General features: G+C 41.9%; 1 protein-coding gene across 1 annotated transcript; it reads left to right on the top strand.

Annotated features, from left to right (window-relative positions):
- Positions 1–858: 858 nt before the first annotated feature.
- On the top strand, positions 859–14,835 carry arhgap25 (Rho GTPase activating protein 25). Its single transcript, XM_079516249.1, has 11 exons — positions 859–1,002; positions 5,030–5,235; positions 5,818–5,905; positions 6,496–6,609; positions 6,956–7,160; positions 8,801–8,933; positions 9,080–9,153; positions 11,144–11,265; positions 11,656–11,813; positions 13,919–14,478; positions 14,665–14,835. Exons 1-11 carry the CDS (start codon positions 915–917, stop codon positions 14,822–14,824), a joined length of 1,908 nt encoding a protein of 635 aa, XP_079372375.1. The 5' UTR covers positions 859–914; the 3' UTR covers positions 14,825–14,835.
- The last annotated feature ends 295 nt before the right edge of the window (positions 14,836–15,130 follow it).

The raw sequence follows: 15,130 nt of genomic DNA, 5'->3' as shown, positions 1-15,130 counted from the left end.
GTTTGTGTGACTGTTTTCTTCCCCCCTTGTTCTTCCCCATTTTGTCATTGTGTATGTGCCATTTTACTATTTTTAAAATGAGCACATGACATGTACAGTATGGTTAGCAACTGCCATGTGACTTATACGTAGCTCCCCTTGAAGCAGGCAGGTACAGATTCATGGGGATTGAGTGCAGCTCACAGGCACTCTATGGTTGTTACTAGTCATAGACCATTGGGTAATGTCTGAGCACCAAGTGTATGTAGTATAGTTGTGTGAACAGGGTCTAGCCTACTTTAGCTCCATTAGAAATTACACTTTGGCACTGTGTTAATAGCAGAGCTAATGTGATGACTCAATCAGTATCAATTAATATGCAGTATAGTACTAAAGTGTCTAATATTGTGTGTCTTTATTACCGCATGCAATCTGAAGCAATAAGACTTTGCATGTTGAACACAGCAACCAAGAGAGGAAAACCACTTCCTGGACTGAGTAAGAGTGAGAGACAGAGAGATTTTGAACACAGACCACTGGGTTTTTATGACCTTTAAAGTCGTATGTCATTTAAAATAAGCACCCTGGAGCTATTACTTAAAGCCTGTCAGCCTGGAAGGTGTTAATTCTTACAACAGACTGTTAGAGAACACGAACAAGTACGCACATGGAAGCAGTCAAGCCTCATGAAGGGACATGTTTTGAAAGTGTGAGGAAAAAAGAAGAAAGAAAGACAGACAGATTCACACACAGGAAGTAGGAAGTGTGCTAGAGACAGGTTCTAGGTATGTGCAAATAGCCTCCTGGGTAGGATCTGCATGTGCTGTCATGATAGTGTGTTCGAGTAGATATGCATGTAAAGTATGTGTGTGCGTGTGTGTATGTGAGTTATGTTTGTGTGGCCATGTAAAACATTTGAAATGATATGCTGATCTATGAAGCAATTAAGGACTATGTCTCTCAAACTACCTCGGACCTTTCGTGACTTTAGCACCCTGAAGGCTGATACATCAGCCAGAATAGGTAAGCTTATGAATCCACTGACTTCATCTGCCCTCTGGGATGGAGGAATGCATTCACATTTCACATTAAGCATTGAAATTAGATATATGTGACATGAGTAAAAGAAACAATTATACATTTTCATTAACCGTTTTACTGTTAAAACTGCCATTTGAAAAGAGAAATACTGTACAGTAGTAGACAAACAGTAAATCAAAATGACACGTATATGCTAAATGAGAACCATTGCTAATGAAGAAGAAAGAAAACAATGTCTTTCAACATTCCAGCTTTAGTTTATTTAAGCACGTTGTGGGTTAGTATAGATTCAGATATGTTCTATTCAGGGCTTGTCATGTAACTTACTGTAAGTGTTATACTCATTAAAAGGGAAGCAGAAGAGAGTCACCATTTTGCACTGCATTAATGCACTGTACAGTAGCCTATACGACATACATACCCAGTGATGGTTTAAACTTTAGACATTTAACAGTGAGCTTAGTGTGTTTGTTTAAGGCTTCAGAGCAATTGCATACTATTTGTCTCTCAGGCTGCGAGATGGCACACCCATTGCAACATTATGATTAACTTTCATACACAGTGGTAACTGGATATGTGTAGCAGTACTTCAGTAGGCAACAGTATAGTTCTGCTTTTTTGTGAACAATGCAGCATTATACAACAATATATTATAATTGTATATGTAATATGTATTATACTTGGGAGCCTTTTGTCAGGAAGTAGCTCTAGCTGCCCACTACATTTACACTGTACCACACGCTGTGTATAGATTTCAAATTACTGATTTTAGTGTCAGTTCTTAAACTGAGTGTGACCGTCACATTGGAAGGTCAAATTCAATTGTCTGTAGTGAGATATCAGCAGATTGTGCTGTAGAAAATGACATTGTTTTACAGATGCATTGCTGTACAGTGGAACTGCATGTTACAGTATTGTGTGGGCTTTGAGCAGGAAACTGATATCTGCAGCTCTGCACCATCCGAGTTGGCAAGCGGGGGTGGATGATCACCTATCCTGTAGCAATGCTCATTGCTCATGGTTTAAGTCTGCAATATTTAGCAAAAATAGGCTAAGGTATATTAAATGTATTCTCACACAGTAGGTTAAACTAACGTTTTGCGGCAAAACGTTAGTTTAGCAAAACAATCAATTAGTTTGCCTGTAGGAAATGTAATGCACCTGTTACAATGCTAATTGATTGTTTTGTTAAAAGATCTGTGTTCATGGTTAAATTCTGCATAATTTAGTTTCGCCTGTTAACCTTTTACAGACTTGAAGTTCACATTTGGTCGATACATAAAAGTTAATTAAAAATATGGAATTTTGATTATTTTCTGTATTTGCTTTTTTAAATTAGTATTCACAAGATTTTCTAGCGAATTGTCAAATTCGAAAGGTCTAACGGATAGAAAAGTATCAATTATAAATAAACCACATAATCACATGCTCAACAGATATATGTGAAAATCAAACATACATTACATAATCAAATCCTATACTGTATCTCTATAAGATGGGAATCGTAGGATACTGGATCCACAGTATTAATTCACCCATTTTATTTGTATACATTGTACATTTGTATGATATGTACAATGGCATTTGTACAGTATATCATACAAATGTAATTACTCTTCGAGTTAAATGAGCACTTAAGATTTTACTGTGTACTTTGACTCTGTCAAAGTACACAGTCTTCATGCTATGGAAAATCTGCACACGTCAATCACCCCATATTGAGGGCATACATGACTCCGCTTGACGTAAAAATAACATTGCACTTGACGTAGGGCTTCATTTGATGGTGAGTGTTCAAAGGGTCTTTGACGTGCCATGGGGAGAGACTCTGGCTGCTGAGTTCTGCCTCGTCACGAATCTGAGCCAGTTTGAAAGCCTTTTGTGAGCGTTGGGCTTCTCTGCCCAGGGTGTGGTGTCACATCCATCACAGTGTGTGGCCCGGCCAGAGGTTCCTCAGCATCATCTTAACTTTTCCACTAATCAAATGGGAGGGTGACGTTATTAACAGAATAAAAGTACACCAAAAGAGTCAGGCTCCTTGGTGGGGGGCCTTCAAAGTGTTGCTGGTCCCCACGGCGATGATTCTTCGGTTTCCTGTTTACTGAGGCCGGGCCTTCTTTTTCTCTTCTTCTCTCTCATCTGGCCTATCAGTAAAGCCTAACACGACACGGGGAATTGAACAACAGAGAGACTGCACTTGATCGCCATCTCTCTGGGTCTACCACCCCTGCACACGTATCGCTCAATGTCTCCAGCCTGTCTCCTTCCTAACTGGGCCACGTACACCTCCGCTGAAATCCTTTCATCTCTCCATCATTGTGTCATCTCTGTTTCCCCCCCATAAAAAAAACCCATCCCTGCAGTTGGTTGTGTTCTAAGACAGACAGACAGACAGACAGACAGACGGCAGCACACTCTGCACTCAACCCACAGTGTGGACAGAAACATGTTGGTGGGTTGAGTTCTGATTCATAGGAATCCTAGATGAGTTTCTCATTGTAGCTTGTGTTTAACCTAGTTTAAAAGAAGGCATAGATGTGTTTATGTGCTGTCAGTTCTTAATGTAGCCTACTGCTATTAGTAGCTAGTTTATTACTTTATTATTATTGTATATTATTACTTATCAGTAGCACTGCTTGTAGTATACCAGGTGAAAGCAATTACCTTCCAAGAAATAAAACTAGCATATTTTTCCCATTTGTTTTATGTAAAATATATTTTCCCATAAAGTACAGAGATGTCTACACTGCAGCTCAGAACTACACATTCAACAACATCCCAAAAAGGCTCTACTTACAGTATACAAGTAGACTCACTCCAGACACCTGACTTGTTGCAGTTGAGACGTTATCATGACCTTTCCCCCTTAATTAAACTGTCAGTCTATTTGTAACAGTCTATTTTTGATGAATTGAACAAGATGGACCCTCTTGTAAACAAGTGTAATGATTTATTGAGTCGTCCACTCACAGTTAACAGTCTTTGTATTGAGTTGTGCTTGAATTGTACTGTAATTCTGCAAACTGTTAATACATATTTCAATCAATCAATCAAAAAACAAGGTCAAGGTTTTTTAACAGTTCCTAACAGGCCTAAAAACTATGAAAAGATATGAAAAAAGGAAGCTCCTTGAATGCAGAAAAACAAAAGATTGACACAGTCTATACAGTAGAAGAGTACAGTTTGATATGCACCTTTAAAGCTAGGAACACCAGAAGGCTGTCAACATACAGTACAGGCTGCAAAACAGGCAACACATTTCAGAGTAGAGTCCTGTCCTTCCTTGGGCAGCATGTAGTCTATTTGTAACTCACTAGTATATCATAATTTCATTTCTGCGGAACAATCACTGCTGTAATCTTACAGTATGCACAGGAAACCTGTCAGGCCAAATGGTAGCTAGAAGTTTCCTATCGAGACTACTGCTCAGAACAAAAGCACAAAGCCATAAACACCCACCCTGCATCATTGGGTCATAATAGTTAGTGTACACCTACATCTCCAATCTTCAGAGATGGAGGTTGGTGACAATACTTTGGTTCAGTTGTGTTCTATAATCGTGGCATACTGCACTTTGGTCATGTTTTTTGGTTGGTATGTTTTTGGAGTGGGTTTTTTCTGGAGCTTGAAAATATGTTATTTTTGGCAAGCGACACTGACCTACTACGGAGTATACATTTGGCTTAAGGAGTTGGCAAATGGGCAATCAATCTAACTTCGTATTCATTCTCGTTTATGAAATAGCTGAACAGGAGACAAGGCACTGGACTGGATGTATGCCTGGCCACCTACAGGCTAATGTAGCTGGCCATGTTAAACAATAGACTGTCCCTAACGTATCAGAGTAGCCGTGTCAGAAGACCAGACGCCTAAACTCTCCCTTGGCCATGCATGGGGGAATTCACCTTTGGATGCAAGGAGGATGTTTGGTATCCCATGTGGCGGATCTGGGCTCAAATCCCGGAGATATAAACACATATATTAACCATTATGTGTGCTATCTTTGCAGGACGGTCCAGGAGTGTGATGCCAGGTGAGGGGAGCCCAGGCTCAAGTTCTCCACGCTCTTCCAGGTCAATGGAACGGCCTCTGAAGACTGGTTGGTTGAAGAAACAACAGAGAAAAGTAATAGTAAAGAACTGGCAGCAGCGATACTTTGTCCTGAGAGGGAGCACACTCACCTACCACAAAGACGACAAGGAGACCACTGTACAGGTAACACACAGTTGGTTTGATTTCAGTTTAGTTTATTGGGTTGCATTTGGTTTGAGTTTGGCTGGTTTAGTTTAGTTGGTTGTATTTCGTTTTAGTTTTGTTGGTTGGGTTGACTTAAAGATGGAGTGCCACATTTGTTTTCCCAGTTGTTCATGTGTCTATGACCATCACCACCCACCAGGCTTAATGAACCAACTTAATGAACTGGTGGGCGTGCCCACATAAAAACAACATTTTAACAAATACTGTACACTTTTTAAAAAACATTATACCTCCTTATATAACAATAAGTCCTGATGATCATGTTTTAGGGTAGAAAAAAATCACGGCACTCCATCTTTAATTTGCTTTTATTTAAGTTTAGTTGGTTGTATTTAGTGGTTTTATTTTTGTTTGTTGGATTGGTTTAGTTTAATTGAATCTCACCTGCAGCCATAACATGCTGCATGTTTAAAAACCATAGAGCACTGGCTTGTATGTACTGCGTGGATGGTCATATAGTGATGTGTGGAGTCATTGGAGTTATTACCTGCACCTATGTACGTATATGTCTATGTGTGCATGCGTGTGTTGTTTACCCAGGGAATCATTCAACTGAGGTTCAGCAAAGTCAGCGAGCTGCCTCCAAACACAGATGACCCTGGGAAATACCTCTTTGAGATTACACCACGTAAGCAAAGAGGATTTAGGTCTAATGTACACTGTCACTCATTTTCGGCGAGCACTACTCGAAATACAATTCCATTTAACGGACAAACGCAGCTCTACACCACACACACGTGCACGGACGCACACACGCACAGTAACGCACAGTAACACTCAAGGGCACTTCAGCAGCGAGTGACACTCGTTCACTTCCATGCCCACTTCCATGCGTGCACGTTCGTGCACATGCGTGCATGCGCGTTCATGCACGTGCGTGGTGTAGAGCTGCGTTTGTCCGTTAAATAGAATTAACACACACACACACACACACACACACACACACACACACACACACACACACACACACACACACAAACTGTAGTGGTTCTCAAAGTGGGGTTCAAGGATCCCCAGGGGTCATTGGGGGGGTTCCAGGGGGTAGTAACTCTGACAGTAACTCTGAAAATCAAACCATTTGGTTCCATTGATACACTCTCAGAGTTATGGGGCCATCGCGTAACACATACCAAACGGAGGGTCCTTGAAATTAAAAAGGTTTGTGATCAACTGTCATCTCCACCAGACAGATCCATCTTGTTGTGTGTCTTCTTACAGGTAGTCATGGAGACAGAGTGCGCAGTCCTCATGTGTTTATGGCCAGCTCTCAGACGAACATGGACGAATGGGTGCGTTCTCTACGCAGGGTCATTGGAGTACAAACTAGTGGAGGTACTTTCTTTTTAAGGGAATGATACATATTTCCAAAAGACTGGTTGGCCTAACTTGTGGGGGGCAGCCGTCAGGACTGAGGATTGAGGAAGCTGCAGCGTTTCTATGACATAATATGTTTCAACTTTTTGCATTTGTGGCACCCCCTATGGGCAGAAGTGAAACTGCATTGGGGGGGGGGGGCACTCTATAGAGACCCCTCAACGTGCAATTCCAATTTGTGGTTCACTGTTGCATTCCATGAACAATATTATTTTTATATCATGGGAACATGCAGATTTTATACAGAGGACGCAATCAGTTACAATCAACCGAATCGTCTTCTCACCCATCTTGCCCTCCGCAGTGTTTGGAAAGAGCCTTGCAGACACGGTCATGTACGAACGGCGTTTTGGACCTCACATGGTACCCATTCTCGTGCAGAAGTGTGCTGAGTTCATCAGAGAACACGGCCTCAATGAGGAAGGCATCTTTCGTCTCCCTGGTCAGGAAAACACTGTCAAACAGTTCAGAGATGCCTTTGATGCAGGAGAGAGACCCTCATTTCCCAGGTAACGGAATCCTAGATAAGTTTGCCATTGTAGGTACGGCTTGCGTTGAATGCTTTCCTACTAGTCTGATGAAGTACATCATTTAACCACAATTTGGGGATTCTGGGAACATTTGGCAAAAATAGCAGATCTTCAAGCTTGCAATGCATTACAATGTGACATATGAGCTTATATAGATAGTTATTTTTTAAGAGACATTTGTTGTAGATGGAAAAAAGAACAGGGCCGACCTCGGACAATTAAGCATTGGTTTAGTTATATTTAAATTCTGGCATTTCTGTGTGTCAAATATTGAGCAGGGGGTAGTCAAGTCCAGGAACTGTTCACACAAGATACTAATTTCCAAAATGTATCCAACCTGTGGAATTAAACATTTGATTTCCAAGATTATTATGCCAGCTCAAAAACACCAAGAATTAAATGTCCAGACAAATGTCCTAATTATTATTGTGAAGCTAATCTTGATTGATTGAAACCTTTATTTCAGGGGAATCCAATTGAGACCAGGGTCTCTTTTTCAATGGCGCCCTGTATACAAACAAGAACATTTACATTTTACATACATGCCATGGACACACAGTACAACAAATATAATACACAAGCACATACACACAGAAACAAAACCTTGTGACCAAATGTTACAGAAAGCAGGTGCATATGCCTTCCTCTAGTGTGAGGTCAGTTAAGAGTCTCTTAAAAGTAGTAAACGAAACAAAAACATTCAACTTCAATTTGTTTTGACAACCATTCCATAAATGTGTCTTCACATGATGAAGACATGGATGGACTGAAGACATTCTCTGAAACAATTTAACACATGGCTGCTGTACTTTATACCTCATACTAAGCATTTAAAGTATGAGGTATAAAGTACAGCAGCCTTGTGTTCATAAAACAGAAAGATTGGGTATGACTGACGTTATGTATCTTTCAGGACCTTTCACTGCTTCGTCTCAACCATTACTCAATGGCTCTGGTCTCAGAGCCATTGGTGGATATTTTGACATTCCGTTTTTTTTTTTTTTTTAATGTTGCCACTACTGTTGGAGCAGCCATAAACTAAACAGGTTCATCTCGATGTTCTGGGCATCTTTGTAATGTTAGTGTTAGTAAAAAGCAGGTAAAAGAGTAACGTTTGAGGCAGACTAACATCAGTCACTCTACCGTTCACTGTAGTTAGAGAGGTGCTGTGCGCCTGGTGAGGGTTTAAACCCCGCAGCTATGTCGAGTCCGCCTACAGGAAATACGTAAGCTGCGACCATGAGACCCGTTTCTGTTCGTCTATATGCTGTTGTGTTCTGCAGCTTTCGCCACATCCTGTGTCATGTGCAGAGGACAGAGTCCTGCATTACTCAAGTGCTGCTTCAGTTTTCGTCAACCATATAACTACTCACTTTATTTAAACTGTCCATTTGGATCAAATCAACAGTTTGTCTGAAAACTCACCATATGAGTGTGTTTTCAGCAATATCCTATTGCACTATGTGGGTTCTGTGTACCATGTACGTTCATGTACGTTGTTGGTAAATATGTAGTAATCATGTGAGGGTGGAGTCACTGGCTGGACTGCCACAGCATAATGTCCCAACGCTGATTCTGTGTTTGAGAGTTGATTGTTGGTCTGGTTTTGGTTCCTGCAGTGACACAGATGTCCACGCGGTGGCATCTCTACTCAAGCTGTATCTGCGAGAGCTGCCTGAGCCAGTGGTGCCCTGGACTCAGTACCAAGACTGCCTGGACTGTACTCACAAGCTGAACCCCGAAAGAGCAAAAGTACAGTCACATTGTTTTCTTTTAACAAACGAGTAACAATTCTGGTACTACTGAAAGTTATAAAATGTGACCTTTTATTTCTATGCTGATAAGATGAAGTGTGATGGACAGTATTTACAGTATACTGCACTCTTCTGTCCTCTCAGGGTCTAGAACCGCTGGAAAAACAAATTGCTATTCTTCCCAGGATTAACTACAACCTTCTCAGTTATATCTGCAGGTGAGTACTAACCCCTGCAGCTAATTATAATACCACTTACAAGGGAGCAAAATGTTTGTTTTAATCTTGTACTGAATTTACAGTTACAGTAAGTATTTGAAAGCCAACACTGATTATCATGTTAACGTTTTCCTTGACCTTAACGTGTATGACACCCACTCTTCTGGTTTGGTACTCCAAGCAAGTTAAGACTTATTTGCAAATAATATCTGAGCCACAGCTTGAGAATAACAACAACTGGAAAAGGGAGGTGTGTGTGTGTGTGTGTGTGTGTGTGTGTGTGTGTGTGTGCGTGCGCCATGGCATTGCATTTGCACGCCATACAGGGCAACGTTTTGCACACTCCCAGAAGGTCAATTAAGGAAGACACTTGGCCTTCTAAATGTGTATGACCTAAACACTAGCCTAATGTGTAGGTCATGCACATTTTGTATTCCTTCAATTCAGGGGAAACTTTTTACGACCGTTTCCGCCCAACTAGATTTTCACTTTTTTTTGTGATAACTCTGGAGTAATTTGATAAATAGGCCTACAGTGTCATTCAGATTTTTCAGATTCCATTCTGATTGGCTATGCTGGTCTCCAACGTGTGGGGGGAGAGGGAGGGCTATATTACAAAAAACTACCCAAAATCATGAACACAGCATCCGATTTAGCAAAAACTTTATGAGGCCTCTAAAAAAATTAGATACTGAGTTCATGTAAGATAGGCCCCTCTGTCCTAGTCCTACAAACTTTGGAATCACAGTTGAAGAGTTATAGGGCAAAATACAAAGCAGCCTGGTAATATAGTTAGGTAAAGTTACTTAAGTTGTGGCAAATCTGGGAAAAAAATGCTTACCACTATAGCTTTCTTCACAGATGTGTTCATAAAGGTGTCTACTATCACAGAAAAATATGTTCCAACCCAACTCCCTTGGGAAACTTTGTGACAGCTGCTGAAAGTTGGGGTACCATACAACCATTATAAGGCAAAATGTTATAAATTTCATTATGCTTTAAGTAGCATGTGACGTGACAAACAGGGGTTTTTCATCATTCTGAATCCATTCCAAGCATTAGTTTTGCACGAAAAACACTCCTTGGGCTAAAAATGGCCATGCATAGCAGTCATCACAAATGTGATGAAATCAGCACATTTGGGCATATTTGGGCAAGTGGCTATGGCCAAACTAGGGGGTTTTCATGATTCTGAACCCGTTCCAAGCATTCATTTTGCACGAAAAATACTCGTTTAGGCTAAATTCAGCCATAGAACTTGCCCAACTGTGCCCCAATGTCCACAAATGTGCTGACCTCATCACCTTTGTGATGACGGCTATGGCCATTTTTAGCCCAAGGAGTGTTTTTCGTGCAAAACTAATGCTTGGAATGGATTCAGAATCATGTAAACACCCTAGTTTGACACGTCACATGCTACTTAAAGCATAATGAAATGTATAACATTTTTATAACAAGTTTCCCAAGGGAGTTGGGTTGGATGTTTTTCTGTGACACCTTTATGAACACATCTGTGAAGAAAGCTAGTGGTAAGCATTTTTTTCCCAGATTTGCCACAACTTAAGGTAACTTTACCTAACTAATAGCACCATCATGAGGCCATGATCTAGACTAGTGTCTTCCTTGACCTACTGGGAGTGCATGCAATGTTTGATGTCAATGGGTCCAGCAGTGTCCAAGATTAGCTATGCACAGAGTAGACACATGGACACAGACAGACACATGGTAGTAGACACATGGACACAGACAGACACATGGTAGTAGACACATGGACACAGACACACATGGTAGTAGACACATGGACACAGACAGACACATGGTAGTAGACACATGGACACAGACAGACACATGGTAGTAGACACATGGACACAGACAGACACATGGTAGTAGACACATGGACACAGACAGACACAGACGGGGGCAAAAACATAATCTCTTCCTCCCAGCCTGTGCCTGGCAGAAACAATAACAGTCTACTTTTATGTTACAGGTTTCTATACGAGGTGCAGCAGAACAGCAATGTGAATAAAATGAGTGTGGAGAACCTGGCTACGGTGATGGGGATTAACTTACTGAAACCTCAGATAGAAGACCCGGAAACTATGATGAAAGGTGAGGTCAATGGAATAGAGGCCTGTACAATTTCCGTACAGTGTTTAAATTATAACACACAGTGGGGTTATCAGAGTCTTTTTTGAGTATCTTCTATATACAGGTTTAATGTCTGTCTTTAGCTCAATGTTTGTTTTTTTAAACGGCATTGACAATGAAGGGAAAATTTGCCTCATTACATCATATTGTCTCTTTATTGTTAATGGTGTTTAATGTTTGTGTTGGCACCATTTGTTTTACATCACCATTACATCACCTAATCAACATGAGTTAGACCTTAATATATTAGCACCCCTCACTTCACACGGGTGTGATTTTTTAAAATGAAATCTACTGTCCAGATTGAGGAGATTGATTGATTGAATACAAGGCTTTTTAACTACCTTCCAGCAACACCTCAGATACAGAAACTGATGACAACGTTGATCAGACAGCACCAGGCTCTGTTTCCTCCCGCCAAGGATGTACGTCCATCTACGCCTGCCATGAAGACAAAAAAGAAAAAGAGCAACGCCCCTCGCAACTTCGTGGGCTGGGAGTCAGCTGAGGTTAGGAACATCTGCAGTAGTTCATTGCCAATAGAAATTTCCCTTTCGTGCTTTTGTCTTTGTACTATGAATTACTGTTTGTACGTGATATAGCCATTGTAGACTTACTGCCTTATACTCGTGATAGCTACTTACATAAGTATTGTAATCGAGATTTCTCTATGTTTGTAGAGAAGACAGTCAGTAGAGATTAGTCCTGTTTGTGGACCTTGTAGTCCTATTTGTGGACCTTGTGGGATCTGTACCTTTCCTTAGGTGCTAGGGGGAGGGAGCTATGTGAACTAGAAATGATCCAGCAGGAAAGCACGCACATCTCAAAAACTTTACGGGTGCTGAACCAAAATACGTACAGGTGAGAGGAGATGAGGTCTTGAGCTCCAAACTTTATTTCATGTAGAGATACTGTATATTGATACTGTATCTCTATATGAAATAAAGTTTGGCTTTTTTTTGTTGTCCGTCTTTTCTTTAATAAAAATTAAGTGAAAAAAAGAGAAATACAGTTTGGCGCTCACGACCTGGTGTGCGAACTTCATCTCTTCTCAGCTATGTGAAGCTTGAGCCCAGTGTTAGCTAGGTACCTTATTCTTATATCATTCGAATTACTTATAGTATGAAATACTTACTTGTAGTATTATTGCTGAATGCTTCTATGTGCCATGAGTGACGTGACGCCATGGCCTAACGTCACGCTGTCAACCGTTTCCGTGACAACAAGTATTGTGCCACTGTAGAAGCCCCATTGAGATGAGATTCAATTTATTGTCAATGTACAGTACAAGTATAGTACAGCGAAAAGTATTTTCGCATCTCACCAATAGTGCAAACATGTCAGTAAGGAGGATACATTAATAAGTACAGTAGTAAAAGCAGATATGGGCTGAGCAGTAGTCATTTAAATAAATAAGGATATGAGCAGGAAGAAAAGACATTGATATGTCCACATTGCACGTAGCCCTTATTGCACGTGGCCCAAAGCACAAAGTGCTAGACTAAGGTCCAGAGACCATATTCCACAAGTCCAGTGACCATATTGCACAAGTCCACATAGTGCTAGACTAGGATGTGTCCAGAGTCCCAGATACAACAGGGATGGTGGATGGGTTGGGGGGAGGGGGGCTGACACTGGAGCGGGGAGAGGAGTGGATGAGGAATTTAGGTAGATGACAGTGGAGGGGAAGAAGCTGTTCCTAAGTCTGCTGGACTTGGAACCACGGTTCCTATAAAGTCTCCCAGAGGGGAGATGGGCAAACAGACCGTGGTTGGGGTGAGAGGGGTCTTTTATGATGTTATGAGCCTTCCTCAGGCACCGACTGTCATAGATGGACTTAATGACAGGGAGAGATGTTCCGGTGATGCGTTTTCACCACCCTCTGCAGTGCCTTCCGGTCAGAGGCTGTACAGTTTCCGTACCAGACCGTGGTGCAGTATGTGAGGATGCTCGATGGCACAACGGTAGAAGTTCCCCAGTATCTGAGGAGATAGGTGTACTTTCCTCAGTCTCCTCAATAAGAAGAGACGCTGGTGAGCCTTCTTGACCAGAGACGCGGTGTTGAGGGTCTAGGAGAGGTCCTCAGAGATGTGGACCCCCAGGAATTTAAAGCTGGGGACCCGTTCGACCTCCGCTCCATTAATGTGAATGGGAGCGTGAGTGACAGCCCTAGTCCTCTACTCCTAAAGTCCACAATGAGCTCCTTGGTGTTCAACGCCAGGTTGTTGTCGGCACAACACGACGCCAGATGCTGGATCTCCTCCCTGTTGTTATGCGTTTTCAATTGTTCTGCATTACTATGATACTGTATGTGTTTTAGTAAGGTGTATTCCAGTTCAATACATGCAACATAATTATGTCTCTTCATATGGAGCATAAGCAACTTCCATGTATCTTCTATATGAGTCAAAATAGAATATTCTGAGTTTAACTGTAGATTCACAAATATGGAGGACCAGGTCAAAATAACAAAGAAAGCGGTGCTGGTCCTGTGGTCCAGGTATCTTGCTTACTTACTTATGTAAGTGAGGGTAATACCCACAAAGCCACTGAGCTGGTCATGTATAAGGTGGTACATAACAGTTTAAATCAGTATCACCCCTGTCCATTTTAGCTGTGTGATGCCTCTACTTCTGAGTCTCCTGAGGAAGAGGAGGACAATGACAGTCCAGACCCAGAGGTAGTAGACAGCAACTTCTCTGCCGTCCCTCAGGAACTATCTGCACCTTCCGGCGGGTACTTGCGGAGTACCCGCAAGCGCACTCAGACCTTGCCCAGCTTCAACTGCCCCACCACTGGCATCGTGGCTAAGGTTGAAGCTCTGAACCGCTGGAGCCGGATCCAGGAAAGTATAGAGGAGAAGAATGAGACATTCTCAGAAGACATCTTCAAGATCCTGGACCTCCAGAGGTCTTCGCTGTTTGGGGGTCCTAGTCTGAAGACCACTGCCAAGGGAGGAAAGGACAGGTGCATGGTCCGCAGAGGAAGTGACGGCACGGCTTCTTGTGCCGAAGGGTTGCCTAAAGTGGTTGGTGATACTGCTGTGTCCAATGAGACACAGTCCTATGAGCAGCATACCGAGACTCTGCCAGTCAACAAGCCAGCTCCTCAGTTAAACAGTGAGGCTGAAAGCCACGACGACAGCCCGGAACACACACAACACCTCATTAACAGGTGAGTGTAATATATATGTAAACATATTTGAATAAAGAAAATCCTTTTTTTCTTTTGTGTGTTTTGCAACTTACAGTTAGTGTTCATACAAGTCCATTATGGGTCGCTTTTGACACCCACAGTCACACGTTAAATTGACACAACATGTTCAGAACTCCTCTTCCTTTCTTTGTTCTTGTACTGTAGTCTGCAGCAGAAGAACAAGGAGCTAACTGCCACTGTAGCTGAGCTGAGGTCAGCCCTGGAGAGTGAGCATCGCCACAGGGCTGCACTGGAGATCCGCCTGGGGAACGTGGAGCGGAGCCGTGACGAGGCCCAGAGACGCAACCGGGAGCTGGATAAATAGATCCAGGAATTTCTTACCAGAGAACAATGAGCCCCTAGCTAGAAAGGACACATTGGACCCACACAGATGTGTGCATCCTTCTTGTGGGATGTTTCATTCATGATTATGTGAGATACTGCTCTAACTTATGGGCTTCAAGAGTGCATGAGAACACATGTAGAGGACAAAATGTTGAACCTTTTGGTCTTGAGATCTTTAAACAAAGTCAAGGACTGTGGCAGAACTAGGAATGTAGATTTGTTATGGTGTTAAAACGCATTGTGAGGACTGATTAGGAGGATACTGTCATTCTACTTTAGCGATATT

This window comes from Electrona antarctica (genome assembly GCF_951216825.1).
Source record: "Electrona antarctica genome assembly, chromosome: 12".
NCBI classification, from domain to species: domain Eukaryota; kingdom Metazoa; phylum Chordata; class Actinopteri; order Myctophiformes; family Myctophidae; genus Electrona; species Electrona antarctica.
The sequence above is the reverse complement of the archived record's forward strand: the minus strand, read 5'-3'. Positions and strand labels throughout refer to the sequence as shown.

Bases quoted from the DNA above. Each gene is read 5' to 3' on its own strand.
- arhgap25 (XM_079516249.1), top strand. From the start codon at position 915: ATGAAGCAATTAAGGACTATGTCTCTCAAACTACCTCGGACCTTTCGT. The intron at 6,610-6,955 runs GTACTTTCTTTT...TGCCCTCCGCAG, and splicing joins TGGAGTACAAACTAGTGGAG to TGTTTGGAAAGAGCCTTGCA. The intron at 7,161-8,800 runs GTAACGGAATCC...TGGTTCCTGCAG, and splicing joins GAGAGACCCTCATTTCCCAG to TGACACAGATGTCCACGCGG.